Source organism: Archocentrus centrarchus, chromosome 4 (assembly GCF_007364275.1).
Source record: "Archocentrus centrarchus isolate MPI-CPG fArcCen1 chromosome 4, fArcCen1, whole genome shotgun sequence".
NCBI classification, from domain to species: domain Eukaryota; kingdom Metazoa; phylum Chordata; class Actinopteri; order Cichliformes; family Cichlidae; genus Archocentrus; species Archocentrus centrarchus.
The window spans coordinates 6,453,044-6,476,847 of NC_044349.1; the positions used below are offsets into that span (position 1 = coordinate 6,453,044).

At 39.9% G+C, this 23,804-nt stretch overlaps 1 protein-coding gene across 1 annotated transcript; it reads right to left on the reverse strand.

Moving 5' to 3' along the window:
• Positions 1-2,378: 2,378 nt before the first annotated feature.
• LOC115779415 (uncharacterized) lies at positions 2,379-5,268 on the reverse strand. Its single transcript, XM_030728061.1, has 4 exons — positions 4,874-5,268; positions 3,657-4,028; positions 3,476-3,581; positions 2,379-3,057 (listed from the first exon to the last, which is right to left on the reverse strand). The coding sequence occupies exons 1-4, from the start codon at positions 4,942-4,944 to the stop codon at positions 2,530-2,532; spliced, it is 1,077 nt and encodes a 358-aa protein (XP_030583921.1). The 5' UTR covers positions 4,945-5,268; the 3' UTR covers positions 2,379-2,529.
• Positions 5,269-23,804: the final 18,536 nt, after the last annotated feature.

Below are 23,804 nucleotides of genomic sequence, written 5' to 3' on the forward strand. Positions count from 1 at the left end.
AGCTCTTAAAGAATATTAATACATTGTTTGCTCTCATTAAGAGAGCAGACAGGCAAAGTGATGATACACAGATGTATTAAACATGTGTAAGAATTAAGAAAAGTACATGCAAATATGACTGCAGGTACATAAATACAACTTTTTACAATGTCCTAGAGAATAAGAGAATGGAGCTTCATATTTGTTGTAGCTCAGTCCATTTGTAGGCACCCAAACATTTTAACCCAGATTTTCTGAATTTATAAATTTAGTATAAACATGAGAAATAGCTAATGTTACAGTGACCTGTGACCTTACACTGTAACTAGGGGAGAGCTGGGCATTTCTGCATTCAGATTTTCTGCATTTCGTTATAGGAAGTTTAGTTTGATTATTAATTATTTGATTTCAGCATTCCCTATGTGGGGAATGTCTGAACTCTGAGCATGTTCATTACAAGTCTAGTATCCACTGAGTACCCACATTTATATAGCACTTTTCTAGTCTATTAAAACAGATTTATGTACACCCTCAAACTGTGTTGATTCTATTACTTAAAGGGTCTAAACTTTAAAAAAAAGAAGAAGAGATATGATGAAAATAAAGGAAAAGTACACTACTGTACAGTTCAAATAATCAGGATACAGCACAGTTCAGAAAATGTACGCAGCCTCGAGGGCCTGGATATGTTCCACTGCGAATACAAAGATGATAATAATCAGGAAGTTACAATACAAGCAATTTTCTAACATTCTTATTGTGTGTCAAAGTGCACTTTAAACAAGAGAACCAGCTAAAGATGCTGAATCATTAAAAAGCAGTATGGGTGGACTGGTGCTTTTAAACCAGACTGTTTGTTTGGTGACTGTGGCAATGATTTATGAGGCAAATTCAGATGGAACCATTTTCTCATTAGAGAGAAAAACATTGAACCAGCCTCCTCTCTTACAGCTTAGTGAACTAAATGCTCGGTGATTGATGCTGACGCTGATGTGGTTAGTGCACATTCAGACTCCCAATCTAAATTGCAGATGATGTCAGAGCACATGTGGCTGCCATCTCTGCACTCTTTTATATTCAAACAACATGGGCAAATAATGAATTATTTTTAAGAGGTCAATAGATCCACATCACTTATACTTGTTGATTTAGTGTCATTAGCTATTTAATCACAGCAAATATTCAGTGCAGACAGAATTTAAGTGGACAAGCTGTTGCTTCACATTTCTCTACCCTTTCCTTTGCTATTATGCCTTAGTATTCTTTTCTGGTCATCCCTCATCATGTACCCTCTATTTTCCTCCATCCTTATCTTGGGTTCACACTGCAAGTGTCCTAATCAAGTTACTAAGTCCATTTATCTGTTGCATTGAGGAAACAAAGAACCATAGCTGATTGATCATCGGTGAGCTCAGTCATCGTTTGTCCAGCAAATCAGATTTGCATGCATTCTCTGCTAAACGGAATTTGTTTTCATCTCCTGCAGCAAGTGTCAAAATGGACAATGCTGTGATTACAATACTCTGGGGTTCTTGAAATCTTCTATTTGAAAGACTGCCCACCTCAAAGATCCCATTCGAAAGACTGAAAGGAAACGGCAATCTTCCCTATGAAAGTCATATGAGATACATGCACAACCACCAGAACCGTCCTTTCTTCTTGGTTGCAGTGCACACACACACACACACACACACACACACACACATACAGATTTGCTGTGACTGTAAATCATCCTCATGTTTGGAGTTATCAGATAAAGATAATATTCTTCTGGATACTGGGCTGAAAACCATTTATACCGGTTGTTTACTTAAATATCTAAAACAATCTTTTACAAAAGCCCCAAATTTTTGTGTTAAGAAATAGTTTTAGCTTTCTATACCTAACCAAATGGCGCACTGCTCCTTTCTTACTTTTCTGGGATGAAGGTTTACAGTCAATGTAAACAATGTGAACAATGTGTGGAATAAAAAGAAAATATCCGGTCCTGCTGAGTTGGCAGAGGTCTCCTTTAAAGATGATTAGAGATTGCTCAGTTGTTTTGTTGGAAATCATTTCAACACAGCATGGTGGTGATGCAGTGGTTCCACCAGGAACCTCGCAGCAAGTAAATTCTGATTTCAAACCAGACTGTATATAAAAGATGAACACAGCCACTGCTGTAGAAGATTCACCTTTGGCATTCTGGATGTTAGGTTGTGTTTTTTTAAGGGCTTTAAGTTACCACAATTCGATGAGAAGGAATGCTAAGTTATCAGCTAACAGTAGCAAGCTTTGTTAGCAACGTGGGCCCATAGACTGTGTGGATGCAGTGCACAGAGATATATATATAGTGGCTGATAAATAACACAAGCTATAGAATAAATGGCTGCACAGCAAACCATTTTATTTGTCTGCTAATTCTGTTAAAAATGCTCTAAAAGGCACCACTACTACAGACACAATCAAGAGGTCAGGTTTAATCAGTGGCGGCTGGTACTAAAAAAACTGAGGGGGGCGCACACAAACAAACAAATGAAAAACAAACAAAACTAATCTTAAAAAATAGCACTATTTGAACATGAATTTTGTGCTCCTTTCCTTCTGCCCTGCAAATTTCTCAATTACATTCTTGTTAAAGTCAGTCATCTCTGTGACTAGTCTTTTCTCCATTGACAACATGGCCAATGCATTCAGCCTGTCCTGAGTCATTGAGTTTCTCAGAAAAGTCTTGATTCTTTTCAGAGTTGAAAAGCACCGTTCAGCTTCTGCTGTGGTCATGGGTGTGGTGATGAGGATCTTCAAGAGCGTGACAGTTTCTGAAAAGACTTCTTCTAGATTGTTTTCCATAAACAGCTGGAGTAGGCCCACAGCACCACAACAGGCTTTGAACTCTTCCTTGCTGTAGATGAGAGTAAGCTCTGTCTTCAGCTTACCTCGATTGAGCACTGGATAGGCTTTTAAGGTGTTGCTCAGTGCATCTTCAGGAAATGCTGTGTTGTATTGTTCAAATCTGTCCCCCTGCAGGAGTGTGGCACTAACAAGGTGGTTTGTGAAAGAAAAGCGCTCCCTGGTGTGTCCCAGTATGATATCACAGACCTTGAGAGAAGGACAAACATGAAGATTATGATTTTATAATCACATTTTTCATTCTAAATATGAAATGTTATTTTGTCCTTTCTATTAAGTCATAGAAAGAAGGAACACATTTTATTTATAAACTTACTGATTTAATAACATTTGCTGCCATTTTTTAAGGCTGTGTTATGAAATGTGTTACAGCATTTTTGTGGGACAAGATTATACAAAATTCAGTAACCAAATGTTTTATTCCCCATTACCCATAAACTTCAGTACAACTTAAATAATAAAATATCTTGCTGACAAACATTACATCAACATACCTACACAGCATAGACACAACTAAAGGTATTTCTAACTACAACGCACATCTTCCTAATATATTAAATAACACTACTATAAACCAGTGTAACAGTGATTTTCCACAACAACTCACCTCTGCAGCAATCCTTTCATGGTCTTCTACACTGAGTGTCCGACGCTTCTTCACTGGCTGACTACTACCTACACTGCTTTGTCCAACCATGGAGTGGAGAGAATTTCTGCCAAAGAGAAATACTTACAATATTATAATAATGAAGAAGAAGAAAAAAAAAATCAGCTATTTAAACAATTACCTGATCTTTTGAATGTCCTGCTGGAACTGTTGGATGCTCTCCTGGATACAGACTGAATCTATGACCTTCTTCTGGAGTTTGGCATAGAGAAGGTCCACATGAGGCATGATATGGTGGAAAAGTTGCAGAAAGAACTTAAAATCCTGATCCTCCAGTAGCATGGCAAATGCTCCAGCCTCTCTGATGGTAATGGGGTCAAACTCACCAGAGTCTTGTATGCTTTGGAAACAGCGGATGAGGTCCTCTCTGTGCTCAAACACAGTATTGATGGCACAGCTGTGAAAGTTCCATCTGACATTGCTGGATGCTGGTAGTCTGTGGGCCACAACTTTATCAAGAACGCTTGTGCGCTTGGATGATCTGGAAAAAAAGCTGGAAAATCCACTAAGAATTTTTTTTTCTAACCTAACTTTGGTTATGTGAGAAGTAGCCTGTTGCATTATTAGATTGAGCTGATGAGCATAGCAGTGGATGTAGTGGGCATTTGGGTACACATCTTGTATCTTCTTCTGAACACCTGCAGTGGCACCTCGCATCACGCTGGCTCCATCATATGCCTGACAGATTAGCTTAGCCTTTTGATCCTCAGGAAGAATAGTTGCAAGACGTTCTTTTAGGGCTGTAGCAATGGAATCAGCTGTAGCCGACTGCAGAGGGATAAACTCAAAAAACCTTTCCTGCACAGTGTTTTTGGCATCGATATAGCGTAGTACAAGCACAAGCTGGCACTGCGTAGCAACATCCACAGTCTCGTCTGCCTGGATTGAAAGAAAATCACTGCTCTGTGCTTCTTTGATTATATGCTCCTTCAGAACAGAAAACATACAGTCCAGTAGCTCATTCTGCACAGTTTTCGAAGTTCCCTTAAACACAGTAGCATTCTCAAGGTGCTCTTTTAGTACTCCATCAAGAGAAGCAACAAAATCAACCAACCCACGAAAGATCCCGGGATTTTCAGAGCTCTTACTTTCGTCATGACCACGCAAGGCCAGCTCAAAGGCTCCACAAAACTTAACACAGTCTATTATTCTAGAAAGGATGTGCCGATTTTCTGTCACCTCTTCATTGTGCCTTCTAACAGCAATCCTGTAGCCTTCATCTAGCTGTTGAGCAATGCTAAGTTTCCCCCAAAAACTTAGCTTCATTGCATTGTCTAGGTGGCTGCGGCTGTTTTCGTGCCGTTTGCATTTTTCTGAAAGATGTTTTAAGTCTCTTACCCCAGTTGTTGTCCACATTGCCTCCGTGCCAGAACTTTGAAATAGCAAACACGGAAAGCAGTAAAAGGCATTGCTTACATCACATCCAGCTAGCCAACTCCGCTTGTCATAAGAAGAGCTGGAAAAAGCCCGCGTGTAGGATCGTCCACGATCACTTGCCTGCTGCTGAATTTGTAAATTGGGACGATCCGGTCCAAGCTCCTTTATCCTGTTTTTTTCTTCAAGTGAACGCTTTGTAAAAGCATTTTTTTGTAAAGACAAAACAGAATTTTCTCTCATTTTGAAACTACTCCACTTTGCAAACGTAAACGTGAATGACCTAACGAACTGCAGCTGCGCTAATGAGTCGAATCGGGGATTGTCCAATCACACAATGTTTTAAAAAAAATTAGCCAGTACTGACACTCTACCAGTAATGACACAACAGAATGGGTGTGTCCGGGACGCAGAGCACTGCGCCCTGTGGAAAACCTTAAATAACCAATTAAAAGTCAGCCTCAGATCACCTGCTTGCCAAAAGTTGATGCGTCTACATACACTCTCATTAGAACGGCGCCCTGCACATAGGATAGGAAGTGTGCACAATGTGAGCAATTAAATAGAATTATGTATTTACTATTTTAATAAATTCTAACATGTCTATTGGACACACAGTATGAATAAATACATTTCTAAGTATTTTGCAGTTCAGAAATCATTTATTATCTAAACAATTTAAAGGGGGCGGCGCCCAAGCGCCCCCTACTGGCCAGCCGCCACTGGGTTTAATGATTTAAATTAACAAAGGTGATTGTCAGCCAAAGCAGTAACACCCATATGCTGTTTTTATGTAGGGGTAAATTAGCAGAGAGATCCAAAAAACATATTTATTCCTGCTCTAAAGCAAACTGGGCATTTTAACAGAAACCTCGGAGGTCTGACTCACTTTGGAGTCGGCCTCAAGTGGCCGCATGAGGAACTGTAGTTTTCAGCACTCCCATAATTAGCTTCATTTTCCAGCCCAGATGTGTGTGTCCAGAACCTAATGACTTTTATTGAGCTACACAAACTCTCCACAACTGTATAATGCATGCCATGTCTGCTTCCGACTCATTATTTCTTTTACTTCAACATGCTCTCTAATACTTCTCCCATTAAAGTGTGTGTTTGTGAGTGCAGCATGTTTGGACAGGTCACATCTAATGATCATTAGTGAAGGGGGGGAAGCAAGGTAAAGATCTGGAAGGAGTCTCCACAAAGTTCTATTTATAGCAGACCTGGTCTAGAGGCATGAAGCCCACAGGGAGAAAAAACAAAGTCATAGATCAGCCTGAGGGGAAGTAATTAGGACAGATATTTAAACTGAATAATGCAGACTTGCTGAAATATTGAAACCACCTAAACTTTATTAATTAAGTGCTAATCTGGTGAACAGACTTGTTTCATGTCTCCCTTATTCCGTGCCAGCTGAATTATTGAGGGACACGAAGGCATACAGGACAGATAACACTCTGCTGTACATGTCATCAGTACTCTCGTTAAGAGATGATTAAAGGCACGCTCCACCTCGGCACTTGTGCGTCAGCAGTCTGCTATTACAGTTGATATGGTTCTGGAATAACCACCATAGTGAGTCAGTCACACTACAGTAGTCTAACAAGGTCACTTTGAAGTTGCAGCAGTGCAGACTCAGTGAAGATTTGTTCGGAGAGTTTTAAAATGGTATTCAATTACACATGGCTAGTCAGGCATGTGTGCTTGAGCATACAGACACACAGACACTTGGTCACATGTAAGTCAGAGAATATACCACACTGTACACCCAGGGGTCAAATAAACAGTTCCACTTCAGTAGTAGCTGGTAAACAAATACCACGGTTAATTTACTCTTTTGCTGCCTGACATAGTCATGTCCAAGGTTACAGTTGAAACTTGCCCTCTGCTTCTAATCCCTTCTCTGTTTTTCTATTTCTCCTCTTACTCCTCTTATCCATCTTCTCTCTCTCTTGCTCACTCTCTCATGAGCACTTTCTCATTTAAGTCTCTCCCTCTCTTCTCTCCCATCTCCCCTTTCTTCTTTTGTTCATGCTGTTTGAGTTTCACAGATGGAGTGACTTCAGGCGATGGCAGTTATGCAAAACACAGTTCAAATAAATGTAGGGCTCCCACAATGAAAATGGCATAAAAAGCATGCACACAAACACGCATCCGAGTCCTTTATGGTATGAAAATTTTGTGGTGGAGGCGGTAAAGTACATTTAGGATTTCATTATTATAAAAGCAAGAAGGGTTTTTTTTTTGTGTGTGTGTGCCTGGCCAAAATAAAACCGCTGTTTAAGAGAACAAAAATATACACATCAACACACATTTAGGAAAAAGGATCAAAATCAGTGTGACCCCGAGCAGATTAAACTGTAATCGAGGGAAATGAATTATTTGCTAACAGTACAAAGTCAATGTGATATCATGTGGTTGCTGCTTTACTTTTTTTTTTTTTTTTTTAATATAACTATAGGTAGGTAGTCTGTTTAATTTAGTATAGTACATTATACAGTACTGTATACTATGTATGACTGACTTATTCCTCGTCTCTCCAATGGGGGCATGGGGCTGACATCACATCTCGCCATCTGGTTCGGTCTTGGGCGGCTGATTTGCCTTCTCCTCATGACATGGAAATGCTTCGAAGTTCTGTCTTGAGGGTTCTTCTCTATGTCATAGTTGGTCTCCCTCTTTTTTGTCTTCCTTTGAGGGTTACAGTTCAATGCTTGGCAGACAGTGTTGGGGTCCTTCCAGAGGGTGTGGCCAATCCATTGTTATTTCCATTGTTTAATGATAGCAGTTATTGGTATCTCTCTGGTTCTTCTCCAGAGATCCTTGTTTGAAATCATCTCAGGCCAGCAGACTTGTAAGATCTGTCTCAGGCATATGTAGCCTAGCCTTTGTAGCTTAGCATCCAGTACTTTAGTGTCTCTGATCCATACAGTAGGAGGGTTAGCACATTTGAATTGAACAACTGGGGTTTTGTTGCGAGGCGTAGATTTTTCCAGGTTTCTTAAGATGGGTTTGAGGGTGGTGTCTGCCTTTGTTGATTCTAGTCTTCATGTCCTTATCTATTCCTTCTGACATACTAACTATACTTTGTACAGTAATCCCTCGCTACTTCACGGTTCGCTTTTTGCGGACTCGCTGTTTCGCGGGTTTTCAATCAATATTACTGTAAAATACTTATCGCGGTATTTTCGCTGTTTTGCGGGTTTTTGCTGTACTCGTTCTTCACATGCATAGTACGTGTTGTACAGTAATGTATAGATTAAGATTAAGATTAAGATAGATTAAGATAGTGTTTATTTGTCACATGCACAGTTATACACAGTACAATGCACAGCGAAATGTATTTTGTACCTGCAACCATATATACACACACATATAAATAAGAAGGATAAAAATAAAAAAAGTAATTCACACTATACACTATACTCTATATAGTATACACTATACACACTTTTATAAATTATAATATTTACATTGTGCAATAATGGTCCAGTTAGGGCTCAAAGTTGAGTAGACGGATGGCTTGTGGGTAAAAACTCTTCTTCAACCTTTCAGTCTTAGTCCTCAGGCAGCGGTAACGCCGGCCTGATGGGAGCAGGGAGAAGAGAGAGTGTCCGGGGTGGCTGGGCTGTTTTAGGATCTTCATGGCCCTCAGCCTGCACTGCTTGGTGTAAATGTCCTGCAGGTTGGGGAGGGTGGTTCTGATGGTCCGTTCAGCTGAACGAACCACCCTTTTTAGGGCCATGAAGTCCTGCTTGGTGCAGTTTCCCATCCAGGTGGTGATGCTCCCACGCATGATGCTCTCGATGGTGCAGGTGTAAAAGTTCCTGAGCACCTTGAGTGGGAGCTTGAAGTCTCTCAGCCGCCTGAGGAGGTAGAGACGCTGTCTGGCCTTCTTCACAGTGATGTTTATGTGATGAGTCCAGGACAGGTGAGATGGTCACTCCCAGGTATTTGAAAGTGTCCACTCTTTCCACCTCAGCACCACTGATGACAAGTGGATGGTAGTCCCTCTGCTGCTTCCTGCTGAAGTCCACGATCAGTTCCTTCGTTTTGCTGACGTTGAGCAGGAGGTGGTTCTCCTGGCACCAGTTCTCCAGGCGGGAGACCTCTCTCCTGTAGGCTGTCTCCTCATTGTGAGAGATTAGTCCCACAACAGCAGTGTCGTCAGCAAACTTGATGATGACGTTGGACTCTGACGTGGCCTCGCAGTCATGGGTGTACTGTACAGTGAGTACAGCAGAGGGCTGAGCACACAGCCTTGGGGGGATCCAGTGTTGAGGGTGAGGGAGGATGAGGTGAGGTGACCCACTCGTACCACCTGTGGTCTGCTGGTCAGGAAGCTGTGAACCCCCCTGCACAGGGATGGGCCCAGGCCCAGGTCCAGCAGCTTAGAGACCAGCCTGGAGGGAACTATGGTGTTGCATGCTGAGCTGTAATCTACAAACAGCACTCTCACATAGTTCCCCTTACCAGTGTCTATGTGTGAAAGGGTCTTGTGGAGGAGGAAGGATATGGCGTCATCTGTGGATCTGTCTGGCCGGTATGCAAACTGTAGTGGGTCGAGGGTGGTGGGCAGTGAGGAGGTGATGAATGTCTTGATGAGTCTCTCAAAACACTTCATCACCACAGAGGTGAGTGCTATGGGCCTGAAGTCATTGGGGCTGCTGGGGTGTGGTTTCTTTGGGACAGGGACTATGATGGACTTTTTAAAGCAGGTGGGAATCACACACAGTTTCAGTGAGAGGTTGAATATCAGTGTAAACACAGGTGCCAGCTGGTCAGCGCAGGTCTTAAGGACACGTCCACTAATACCGTCTGGTCCAGCCGCTTTCCTAGTGTTTACACGTCTAAACGCCCTCCTCACGTCGCGCTCCGTCACAGTGAGTGTCTCCGCCCCTCCGGCCGGGAGCGCAGCGGGCTGTCGGCTTCCCGACTCAAAGCGCGCAAAGAAGATGTTGAGTTCATCAGCCAGAGAAGCGTCGGCCCTCACCGGGTGTGTGTGTGGTGCTTTGTAGTCCGTGATGGTGCGTAGTCCCTGCCACAGTCCCCTGGAGTCAGACTGTTGTAGTTGCTGTTCCAGTCTGTGGCCGTAGCGATGTTTAGCCTCTTTCACCGCTCTGCGGACGTTGTATGATGCAACCTTGTAGTCCTCCATGTTCCCAGAGGCGAGGCCGGAGTTGTAGGCAACGGTGCGGGACCTCAGGGCGTCGCGGACAGATTTATCCACCCACGGCTTCTGGTTGGGAAAAGTCCTGATGGTCCTCCTAAGTGAAGTGTCATCAACAACTTTCCCAATAAATCCCACAACAGTTTCCGTAAACTCCTCGATGTCTCCACCCGCGCTGCTGCGAAACATGTCCCAGTCGGTTGAATCCAACGCACCCTGCAGAGCGGCCTCTGTTTGATCAGACCACCGTGTCACTTCTCTCACAGCAGGGGGTTCCTGCCTGAGCCGTTGTTTGTATTTCGGCATGAGAAGGACAGCGGTATGGTCAGACTTCCCAAAAGGCGGAAGAGGCTTTGCTTTGTAGCCATCTTTGAATGGAGAGTAGCAGTGGTCTAGGGTCCTCTCTCCTCTGGTGGGGCAGTCGATGTGTTGAATAAACTCCGGTATCAGCTTTTTCAAGTTGATACCGGAGTTTATTCAACACATCGACTGTATATGGTATATAAGTGTGTGGGGAGGGTTTATAAAAACTTAAAATAGTGTATAACTACTAAAATAATGTATAAGTATTAAAATAAATATAGCTTCCCTACTTCGCAGATTTTCACTTATTGCGGGTGGTCCTGGAATGTAACACCCACGATAAGTGAGGGATTACTGTATACTACAGTAAGTACATATACTATGTATGCCATATGAAAATCTCAATACTGAATTTTTGTATCTTTTATCATTGATATTTTCAAGAGTTGATTATGAGTGTAACAAACAGGGTCATGAATAGCTTCATCACATCTAAAAGCTAGTTTAAGTTAGCTGGCTAACTTTATAAATGTGTCCTGATGGTGTGTTTTTATATGATAGAAAACATACTGTGAGCTGCACAAGCAGTCAGCTCAATGACTGACTATATTCACCTTGGATTTTTACCAAAGACAGTGACTTTTTTGAAACTGCTGACAAAGTGACCCAGTGATAGACTAGCTCATTGCCTTGCACCATAGCTCACTCTCTCTTATCACTCAGTTCACGGACACTGGCATTTTCCTTAACAGTTTGCTGGAATAATTCCCAATTATTGAGCCTTCCTCACCCAGGCCAGTGACACAGGTCTGCCATGTTTCACAGATGGTATAATGTTCTTATGATTGCAGGTTTTTCATTGCTCCAAATATACCTCCTCTCTTTTAAACCAAGAAATTCTAATGTACTGTGCAAAATTCTTGAGCCACCCTTCATTTTTTTGATATTGTGCAAATGGTCTTGACCAATTGTTCTCCAGGCTTTCTGAAGTTCATTTAAAGTTTTTTCTTTGGACAGTGGCCACCTTTTCACTTTTTCAGTCCAATCTGAAAATTTGGGAGATCTCAGCATGGTGTGCATTAAAAAAAAGAAAGAAGAAAAAAGAAAAACCTTGACAAGCAGAGGACAACAAGAACAAGTGGCAGGTCTAAAACTATCTACAGCAAATGAACAGTGTCTGAAAGAACACAAAATAGGAAAGAAGAAAAAAATCCACCAAAGACCTGATATAGGACCTGAGAGATGCGTCTGACCTTTCAGTTGATCCTTCAGCTGTTCACAAAAGCCTCTTCAGAAATGGTTTCAATGGAAGGGTGGCTGTCAAGGGTGTCTTTAAGTAATTCTTGAGGAAAGGAAACAAGCAGATATATATCAAAATCCACAAGAACTGGGCTGGCAAAAAAGTGGCAACAGGTCTTATAGAGTGAATCCAAATGTGAAAATTTTGGTTTCAATCATTGCCAATATCTACAGAGCAGGTCAGGAGAGAGTTTTTCCAGCCATCAGTAAAGCATGGTGGAGGCTGTATAATGGTTTGGGCTACATTTAAGGCTGTGGTATTGGGGATCTTATTAAAATTGATAGTAAAAGCAATAAAAGCACCATGGATAGAAAGCTTTCAAAAAAAATGTTTATTTAAAAAGGGGTTAACTCAAGAAGACAGCTATGCTACTACATCAGTCAAACAAAGGATGTCAAACTAAAATATGCTGAAAAGGAAAGAAGTGGTTAATAATCAACTAAAAGAAAACACTTCTGACAGAAGGCGCTAGTTAATCAATAGTAACTCAAAACATACCACTCGCAGTCAAACACAATAAAAGTACACAACTACACAATCCCCTGCAGGCTGGAAAACAGAACTACCCACTAGTAGCTCAGAAACTTGCACCTATGCTCACCACAGTACTAAAGCTGACCCACACTGAGAGATTGAGCAGCTCTTTGCCAGCTTTCATACTGTACAGCAGCTAACTGCTGAGTAAAGCCAGCTGTGCACTGGCTCCTCAGGAGAAATGGGTGGCAGATGAAGGCAGGACAGAAGGAAAACAGGGCACACCCACAGAACACACAGAAGGCCTGCTAAGGCCATTACATTTGACACTTAAAATTGTATGAACTCTATTTTTGCTTTATATACTATATTTATATACTGTATTGTATTTCCATTTATGTTTGCTCATGTTTCAATAAATCACTTCACTTATTTCTCATTTTCCCTGCAAAATAAGAAATGAGGACTGGTTCAGGACTTTTGCACAGCACTGTATTTTGGTCTCATCTAAAGTTGGGCCAAGTTCGTTCCTGGGTTTCTTTTGCTCTTGGAGTGATTTCTGTTGTTGACCACTGGTCTTGGCTTGTATTTCATTCATTTGAACTTAATCTGACTGTGAACTGGTGAAGTCCAAACTCTTCTTGTTTTGAAGCCATTTCCAGCTTGATAAGCATCAAGAGCTGCCTCTTGGAATACAGAGAGAATGTGCTGAGAGGTTTAACCAATCAATTAACCAGAAGGATGACTTAAAAGTCAAATCCTGCTAAAAACTCACCTGCAACAGCTTATTAGGGTGGTGAAAAATTGTCTAAATATTCTTTATTGACAAACTCAGAAAATGTTTTAATAAAAGTATGTCAGATTGAAAAATGATTGTACTGGCCATGTATGTCAAATGGTGGTGGCACGATAAATTCATAGAAGACTCATAGAAGACCCACTCTTGCGATACAAATGCCTTTTATGGCAGTTAAAGCATAATTAACCTTTCTTGATTACATGGTTATTATTAGGTGAAGATTTTGGAACTAGTTTAATACTGAATTTAACCTAACATGTTCAATTTTACAATATTAACCTGAAACAACTGTCTTTCTCAATCCATTTTAAAGTCCTTGGGATTCCAAAATTAAAATAACCCTCAATAACCCAAAAATAGCCAAATATAAAATGCACTTCTAGTGTCCACACCCTGTGTTTTGCAGACCATCCACTGTGCCAGTCTCATTGCATGTGAATTGTGTGGTATGCTAAAAAAAAAAAAAAAAAAAAAACAGGAATCCAAACAACAATTACATTATCCCCCCAAAATTAAAGTTAGTGCCATATCAGCGTAATTTCAAGGTTACATTACACTGCCTCTGAAATCTTCTCAAAGGCACTCACATACACACAAAGGTGCACCCACATATAAGCAGCTATGGAACAATCCTATAGAGATTTTTTGAAAAAAAAAAAAAAAAAGTCTTAAAAAACTTCAAACCCTGCCTTAGGTTCACACTTCATTATAACTGGCCAATCAATACCCAAGTAGGTGGCTATGCGGAGTTATTGGGAATGCTGCCTTCACCTCTCGTTACAATGTCAAGGAGTGGGAGACGGGAGTTTTAGACATTGTTAGTCCATCCTACAAATGCTTCATTAGCAGAATACTGAGACCCTTAAGGTATATTGAAGCTCCCTTCTCCTTGTAGTGTAGCTTGCACAGACTCAAATTCTAATTCATTCCATTAGTATAAAGCAACAACTTAGCACGGTACACTATAAATAAAAGCAATTATATCATTTAGGAAATTTTTGCCAGCAATTTCATGATATTAAAATAATGTTTCAGCAGCAGTTTGGGCCAAGGTGGTCTGATCTGAATAATGCTTAGTGAGCAATCACTGTCTCTTTATTGTCAGGCATTTATGTTGCAAGATGGGCTTGGTCTTGACGACTGAACATTGCTTAACATTATCCCTGAGGTGCGGGGTCAATCAATACAGCCGGACCTGTCCTTTTGGAAAATGCAGATATGCGTAGAATCAATACTCCTGTGTCATCACCTCTCATTTCAATCAGGGTGGTTGCAATATGACACCACAGCAGCTCTCCTGGGAGCAACACTGTACATCGTAATGAATCTAAATGGGTTCCTCTTACTTGTTTGCATCTTCTCTGCTGTTTCCTCGCCTAATTTCCTGTACGTTTCTGGAACTGTCTTCTACTGCTCTGCATTTTGCATTTCAAAATCTACGATACCATTCATCAGATTGTCTAAACTCTGTCTTGTGCTTGTGCAGCCAACAAGCCTGTCACTCCTCAAGAGATCACCAGGCAAAGTCAGATGCCTGCTGCACTTGTCCTTATGTTAGTCTCGCTTTCTGAACACAAGCCCAAATTTGTTTCTCTGTCTAAAGGCCAGAGAGAGTAGGTGGTGAGGTTGAGAAATATTCAGAGCTGTACAAAACCAATGGCAAAATAGATGTTTGAAGAGGCAAAGCTCTATAGACTAGCTCTTCAGGTGAAAAATCAAAGTTGATGTAATGGGTGAGCTAATGCCTACGTGTTGTTTGATTCACCCATGGCATTTTGCTATCTTTCAAAGACAGACTCTTTGTAAAAGAAGTTACACTGTTCGATCCAGGTGATCACAGCGCTTCCTTTTCATGCTAGGGCCAGTGCGTTAATGTCATCATAAGATATGCTGCGGCATTCCGGCATTTCCGTGTCTTTGTCTGAATCTGAACTGAGCCTGAATCTGTGTCTTAAACTGTGCTTTGTGACTGTCTAAATCTAAGCCTTTTACTTTGTGTAAACCCAGAAATCAGAGATGCCTGCATGCCTGAAATGAATGTGTTGCATCTCTTGGGATTTGTGTCTGCATACTGTAAGTCAAAGATTTAACCTTTCTGCCTCTGCCAGAAATCCTCTCTCTGTCTGAACCTGAGTCTGAGTTTTCTGTTTGAGCTCAGCTTGAACATGTTTCCCTGTGTTAACCTGGATCATTTTGTACTTCCCAAACTGAGCCTGAATATTATGGTCAGCCTATTTGTTCTAAAACTATCTCTCTGAGCCTAAACCCAACTGAATCTGACTGTGCCCCTCCATCTTTAAAGGGTGAATAGACTAATTAATAGAGCTTTAGTAAAACTTAATTTTAATGTATTGGGTGACTGGCAAACAGATACGCTTGAGTAGCACAGAACCTATATCAGCTGCAGTGAACCATTGTTGCTTCCTTGCTGCTAATTCTAACAAAAATGTATCAGCTATGAGACTATCAGAGCTAATTAGTCTTCTTGTACTCTGTACATCAGAAGAACTAAAGAGCAAGTGGATTTTTTTTAATTTGATGGAAACGTCCCCACAACAACAGGGAAATCCTTAGTGTTAGCATATTGATTGGCTAATGTGTTAACATTACCATTAGCTAGATTATATGTCCACAGAGCTGTGTCACAACTGTAATGTTAGGAGAAAATAAGGCATCGTGGAAACTTTAAGACCAATTTGAAGTCAATGAACAAGGGCTGAGTGTTGATTATCCTATTATATTTTCATGTTGGCTTTTGTGCTTAACTGCAAGTTCAGCTGGTTGTCAGTCATGCCCTGCACACCTGTTTGCCTTTAATGCACATATGCATTATTCTAATACAGCTGAATCCCCATAAGCTGTTCTTATTTACATATTTTTCTCTTTCTGTTGTCAGATGACTTTGAAATAGTGACTCAAACGTGGCCAATTAAGACTATGCTGTTCTGAGCCATTTTCAAGCTGTTGCTCTGCACTGCTAAAATCCTGACTTCATAATCACAGCACTGTCTGACAAGCATCATACACACAAGTTAATTACAGTGGCTGTGCTGTGATTTTTTCATATTTACATACAAAAATGATCACTCAGAGAGAGCGTTAGGAGGCACAGAATGCTGCATTCACGTCTGCCCTGCAGTCAACACCATATACAATACTTCTTCGGTACCTGGTTGGTGCTAGATTGGATCGCCCAGAGGAACGCTCAATTCTGATGGTTAAAGCATTGTTAGTTGTATCGGAGTAAACACAGTCCCAACCCTCTGGCAGGCACAGAACCCCCCAAAACACTTCCACTATTTGAAGTACAAATCAAATCAAAGATAAATTTCTTCACCAATTTATATATCAAAGTTTTTGGACTCTTAGACTGACACTTATGGTTTCTGAATAATCCTCTGAGATTATAAAGTGTTCCAACCAAAACTTCTACTTACTTCTCTCACACCAAAAATATGACAGGTCATTGGACTAGATTATTAGATTACCATTTATTCTAAAACTTTAGCTACTTATTATTTTGCACATTTTAAAATATGTATTCTACAATTTAAAGGTAATGAAAAAAGGGACATTCTCCATAATGAGTATTTTTACTTCAGCACTTTTAGCACATTTTGATGCTAAACATTTCTTCTTTTACTTATGTAGATTTATGCATTTTATGTAAGTAAAGAGACTAAACAGTTTAACCATTTTGCAAAAGAGTTGTTCAATACAAAACAACTTCCAGGCTCTTGTGCAGTGCTACTTTTCCTGTAACAGCTTCAGTATGAGGGCAAAGGAGGCACCTGAGATTACAAATTGTGCCCAATGGTTGCTATGCCAGTTTTCTCCACTCTATTTATTTTACACTTTATATATTCTGATTTCTCGTGGGCCTGCTTGTCTTGTTCTTGTTCGCCCCTGCTGACAGCCCATTGCATGCCCCTGCATTTCAGAGGAAAGGGCTGTACTTCTTGACATTTGCATGACAATTTTAGTTATATATAGGTAGATGCATGTGTAAAAACTGCAGCTTTTTAAGCATGGCGTTTAGCTGGTTCTACTTTCAGTAAATTCCGGGTTTCGGCTGTTGGTTGGACGAATCATGCAGTTTGAGTTCTGAGGCGATTCTCTGAATTTTCACAAGCCATTCCTTTTAGTTCGCTGCATACAAAGGCCCGCTTCAATTTTGAGGTGTTAAATAACAATTCAGAGTTGTTCTTTCTTTCTTAAGCCACCCTTCAGCAGTAAAGTTGTTTGAAAAGCATTTAACAGGAAGCCAAGTCCGTAAGTGACCCATTTAGCTGCTGTGCAACCTTTTTGAAAATCCAGAGCTTCATCATTTCCTTGATAGCAACATGACTATTCACAGCATCATAGCAAAACAATTAATCACAGAAATGCAGCTACTGTAGGCTCTCCAACAGATCCATTTCTGCACCAGTGCAGTCCATCACAGACCTTTGTCGGAAAGAGGTGTTGGCAGCAGCGGGTCATTTACATTTACAGGTAAGGCTAAAGACACAGAAACAACCAGTTTGGAACAGAGTTAAAATTATGGGTATAAAAGTGTTTTACAAAGAGTAATATGTGAACCATAATAAGCAAAAATATACACATTTTGGAAAAATATAAGAACTTTATTAAATTGATAACTGCCTACTGTGAAAGTGGAACTTACTGTCCATTCAGCAGCATTTATAAGGGCTGCTCTTTAATCTTGAGTTCTTAAAATTTCCAAAACCTTTGACCACGCAGGACTATATGCAAAAATACAGTCTGCAGAGCAGCCTGTACTGCATGTGTGCTGTCAGAGTGTTCAGCACTGATATGAAAAGGACACGTGTTGAGACTGTAATTCCCGGGCATCCTCAGACACACCTCCTGGTTTTCCTTTTACTTTAATTTGAGATCACTGAAGTTGGAGAAGAGCTGTCAGGTAAGGGCCGGCACTCCACATGCATCGCTACTGAAAACACAATGAGCCTCGTTGCTGGATTGTGACTTTCCTCTTTCAGATTCACTCAGCGTTTAAACACGTTTTGCTTTGAGCTGACCGACCGTTGTAAGGGGTCAATACCTTTTTTTAGTCTCAGTCTTGGTTTCCAGCTCGACTCATATGATGCTTCAGTGGACACATCTGAGAGAAACAGCAGTGGAAGGCCTGACACAAGCATCTGCTCTGAGTGTGTGTGTGTGTGTGTGTGTGTGTGTGTGTGTGTATTTGACATTGTCTGTGTATCTTGTGATTTGAGGTAAAAATTTAGTTCAGAAAAGAACAGAAGGCAATTGTCAGTATCACTCCTCACAGTCAAGGTCAATAAACAGAAGAAAATGTAATGCAGGGTGTGACACGCATACAAAAAAATTGCAGAAACAGCAGTGCTCTGCATTCTGCACATCTGGGCACAAATAGCTTGCACTGCAGCCAACCAACTGCAACAGTCAAAATGGTAAAATAGGACCTGACACCAAAATTAAGAAATGCTAATCGATTAAGGTTCTTCTAAATGAAACAAAACAAACGAAAAAAAAAAAACACACACACACATGCCAGAGGAAAACTACAATAATGACACACTTGAAAACACTTCTTGCTGCAAACATGGACCTTAATTGGCGTAACTGCATTTACGCAACTTCATATTGAGTATGTAACCTGCTGCTGTTCCCTTAAGATGCACATCACAGTGCATCTTGCCTCTCATTCTATTTTCATCTATTTTTTTTTTCCTTTGGCTGTTTCCTCCATATGACAAGGTGCCAAGTGTTTGCAATAAGTTTGTTGACTTAAACACAAGCATACCTGTCAAAGTGTTCTATTTGAGTAAATCCCATAGCTAAAAGGTTGTTTATTTGAAGTGCAGCCAGAAGAACAGCTGCTTGGTTTGGTGTTTGTGAAAGGAAGGGGTGGGCTCTAATAAAAGGCTTTTGGTTGATAATACAAGTACGGCTGTGCTTGAAGAACCTGACTGACGGCTTAGTGCCAGCTTCCCCTCACTGTTTCAAAGCATCTCCTGTAAAATGGCAATAAGACGACTGACAGATGATTTTTTTGAGATTAAATATCAGACAAACCCTGTGAAATCCAGCCAAATGACAGACAGCACAAAAGGGTGTGGGAGGGATTTTGTTTCAGCAGTAAAACCATGTAGTGATGTTGAATTGATTATATTTCATGCGGCTTATGATTGAACTGAATCGGTCTGCAATACTGAACAAAGCTGGTAGGAAGAAAGGACAAACGTCAGATGATGCCATTTTGCTTTCTCTCGTATTGAACCACAAACACCATTAGTTCTGCAAACTGACCACAAAACAAGCAGACAACATCCATAACCCTGAGTCTGTAATATGTTGTGTCTGCTCAAATAATGCTATCATGAGCCTCCGGGAGGCTTGTAAAGGTGATTGTTATTTGGTATTTCACATACGCGACAGTGGCCCTCTCTTGGGGTCAGGGTATTGATTTTTTTTTTTCCTTCTTTTTTTCCTTCCGGTTCTGACATCAGGTGCAAGAGTTTGTGAATTTTCTTTCTTCTCTCTGCTTTGTTGATGCTTCCTCTCAATTTTGAAGATCCCAAGGCTGCGGTGATATTTTCTGAATCGATCTGTCTGATCAGAGGCAGTCTGATGGAAGCGGCCAATTTGTCACCCGTTCCCACAGACGGGGCTGTATATGTCATCGGGCTGATAAGGCGAGTCATTTAGAGGCATTACCAAATTAACCAAGGCCAATTTCCATTGTTGATGACAGGTTTGATTCTTGCACGGGACATGATTTATTCCACTTTAAATTGAATTAGTTAACCTTTCTGTTACTTAATATAATTGTATCGCTTCTCATAATTCATATTTGCGTTCGCCATGTTTGACTATGCGAGTGGTCCAAAAGTCATTCAATCTTTGGCCACTTAGTGTTCTACTAAATGGGGAAATCATTCATCCTGATGGAGCTATAGCTCAGCTGGGTTTATTATTTCTTTTAATTAGGGCAGGGAAATTAACAAATATTTGGCTGAAGAGCTCGTAGATGACATTTTTGAAGCAACAATTTCCAGTTGAATAATTAGACTTACGAGTCTGCTGGGTAATGACATTAGAGGAGAGCAAATAGAAACACAAATCCCTCCAACTCTGGATGTCAGTGTATCAGTTAGAGCACTTCAACCTTGGAAATATGCTATTTAGACATATTTCACTATAATTTCTACCTAGCAATCATTTGATTGGCTGCTTATTTTTGCATCCATAATAATGCATTCAGTCTATCAACGCCGAGTGAAATAATATTTTGCTATGAGTGACAAAGCTGCAACAAAAACCTGACAGTGAGTCCCGGGCTGTGCTTTCCAGTGTGGCTCAGCTCTGCATTCTTCTTTCCTTTAGGCTCACCGAAAACAAACATGATCCAATAACAGCATAATAGGATGGAAGCTGATGATGAAACTTTTACTGTCATCGCACTCATTATCCAGTAAAGACAAAAAGTAAGAGAGAGCGAGACAGAGAGCAGGAGGGAGACAGATGAGAAAAGCCGCAGACAGCAGGGAAGGAGACACAGAGACACGTGGGGGTTGGGGGTGGGGGAGGCATGATGAATTTGGAAGAAGAATAAAAAGAGTGCTTATTCAGTTGAGAAAGATTTATGACCTAATGCGGATCTGGTTGTGAACTCTTTAGTGCTTTGCCTCTCTCAAAATTTCCCCATCGTGGCGCTCGGTAACTCTGCAATCCAGCAATCAACATCCTGTCTCCATGTAAATGTGCGTAAATGGCTCCCTACACAATGAAATTTATGGCCCAGACAACACACCCCGAGATTTAGGTTCAAAATCGCACTCAAAGTATTGATTTACACATCAGCTTCTTTTCCAGGCATTAAATCCTGGATATTTATAGCTCCAACTCTGTGGATATAAAAATAATTACGACGAGTGAATATGTGATACGTCATTCTTCAAATGAAGGTGCACACTGTAAAGCGATGCGTTGATGAGCCATGTTATGTTTAGGATTGATTGTTGAGATGATTTTCAGTAAGGATAACATACATGTACATTACACATTAAAAAAATGGCCTGTATATTAAATCTGGCATCAATATCAAGTTTGAGAAACACATTTTAGAAGGCAAGGGTCATCTGTAATAAAATAAAATAATCTTGAAAGCACACACGCACAAAGAATATCATTTATAATCATCAATCAAAGGCCTCCATGTCCATAGCTGCAATTAAGATTAATCATGTCCATGGTGAGCTGTGTGAAACTGTCATTTTAATCATTTTAATGTTCATTACAAATCGTTAAGTTCCCCAACTGTCTTAAAAATGTTAGTAAACTGATGTTTGGTTGAACAAATATTTAAGCTAACTAGCTACCTTTCCGATCTCATGTCTATGATTTATGTATGATTTATATCATTTCATGCCTCATACCAGAAACCATAGTTCCATATGCATGGAACTGATCATTCTGGTAGTACTTTGCATTTACTTTTGCTGTTCATTTTCATTCTTTTCAGTTTTGGATGTAAATCCAACTAAGTTTACTGAATTTGAGAAACTAGCTCTATAAAAGGTAAAAAAAAATATATATATATATTATATATATATATATATATATATATATAAACTTATAAAAAATGATCACCCTGAAAATGACAGGCATAACAGTCAGAAGACCAACGGGAGTCACTCTATACTAGAGGCAGTTCGAAGGCATTAAATTCAATATTTCTTATCTGTTGATTTAAAAGGGGCAATGTAGTTGGACATAGTTCCAATACACAGCATGAAACCAATGTGCTACACATAGAGTTTATAACTATTGTTAATTCCAAACAAAGTCACAGAATTTAGTTCCATAAAACCACAATACACTATAAATTGAAAACTAACTTAACTTTAAACACTTTAGATTAGTCTTGACCATCTTTGAAATCTTTACAGGCTTATCAAATTTGTGTCTAAGATTATTCCTAAAAACTTAAAATCTTTAATCTGATCCATTTCTTCATTATGTAACTTGATTTTAAAATCTTCAGGTGGAAAAACACAGAAACTGTTTTTGGTTTGTTTTGGGTTTTTTTCAAAATTCAGTGCAGGATGATTTTCCAGCCAGTGTTGGATATCATCCAAATATGCCGTTAGAGTTTCTACTGGCTCACCAGGTGAAGTAGTTGGTACATAATAACTGCATCATCTGCATAAAGCTTGATAAACAAAGTAAGTGGCAATGGACCAAGGACCGAACCTTGGGGAATACCACCTACTTCCTTTTTTCCACTCATTTGGAAATCTGATATTTTTGGTTGATACATTACAAGATGTGTGAACAGTTTTATCAATAAATTTCTGTATTTCTTAATGAAACAAACATCTAAACCATATATACCTTTTGCTTCAGAATCTTGTAATTTCTTAATTATTTCTGCTTCATTAACTTCTTGAATGGGAAATTAATCTGATGATTATACAGCTATTATGGTATTAGTTACAACTAAAGAAAGAAATTTTTGTTAATTCTTCTACTGATTGTATAAATTATTTATTAAATTCTTCTGCCATAGAACTCTTATCTGTAATAAATGTACCATTTATATTTATATATATTTAATTCCCTATCTGCTAGATGATCTATGTTTACAAAGTGAAACATAATGACCTTTAGTTTCTTTTTTCTATATGTCTATATTTCACAAACCATGGTAAAGTTGTCTTCCTTTGCTTACATTTCATACTTTTGGTATTAGTTCAGTTAAAGAAGAAGTCATCAAATTACAATACAAATCCAAGTTATCTGATTCCAATTAATATTTGCAAGGTCATGTTCAAATTTTGTCATTTCAATATACCCTTGATTACTGTTCACTCTGATTTCATTATTATGCAAAAAAAATATATATATATGACCATGACTTATCTTATCAATTATTAAAACTAAATGATAGATAGCAAATAATATTAATTCAGACACTGAAATATATAGTTCAGACAAATATCTCCAACTGTTGATATTAGTGTATCAATTAGAGCACTTAAACCTTACACATATGCTAAGGTTTAGTTTGGTTTAGTTAGTTCAAGTAGGCTACAAACTCAGCTGCTCAAAAGCTCAGCTCCAATCCTGTCAAATCATCAGCCCAGTACCAGCTAATAGCTCAGCCATTAGCTGCATCCAATTAGCACATCTCATATAGGGCATGCTGTTAAAGCTGTGTCAGGCTGCCTACAGTTGCTGTGCATCTGCAAGCTGCAGGTGCAGACTAGTGTGCCCCCACCCCCCCCACCCCACCTCCTCCTTTACATTTTCTGACCTGATAAGTGTCATATGTCATTGATGGCTGCTTTGTTCTGTGCTGGGGTTTTTCTGCTCTCTATGCCTAAGGCTTTGAATGTATAAACATAGAAAGGTAACATGCTTTCCAGGTCTGTGTCAGAAGGTCCCAGAAGAGACTACTCCTGATGAAAATCATAATCATCTTTTGATTTTCATGGTCCTGACTGAAGTAAATTTCCACCACAAATGTCCTCTGCAGAGACTTACAAAAAAATAATGGAAATTAACATCAATCTATTAATTTTCTTTCACTTGCCCAGTTCAGGGGTGGGGGGGCTGTCCCAGCTGTCTGTCAAAAGGCAGGTTACACCTTGGACAGTCAATGGTCTATCATAGGGCTATAAATCAACATGACCTAATTAAAAATGATAGATTAATTGATTGGTGTACTTGGAGGGAGTATCCATGACTTACAGTGCCGTTCACAAGACAACTGTAGCCCATATTAACAGCAGCGATAATCGCTATAGAAGTTTCTCACGTGATGCCACACGCAAACTGCTTGAGAGTTGTCTGCCATATT

Coding starts and splice junctions, on each gene's coding strand:
- LOC115779415 (XM_030728061.1), bottom strand. CDS start 4,944: ATGCCTTTTACTGCTTTCCGTGTTTGCTATTTCAAAGTTCTGGCACGG. Junction 4,029..4,873: donor CAATGTGGACAACAACTGGG/GTAAGAGACTTA, acceptor TGGATTTTCCAG/CTTTTTTTCCAGATCATCCA. Junction 3,582..3,656: donor CAGGACATTCAAAAGATCAG/GTAATTGTTTAA, acceptor TCTCTTTGGCAG/AAATTCTCTCCACTCCATGG.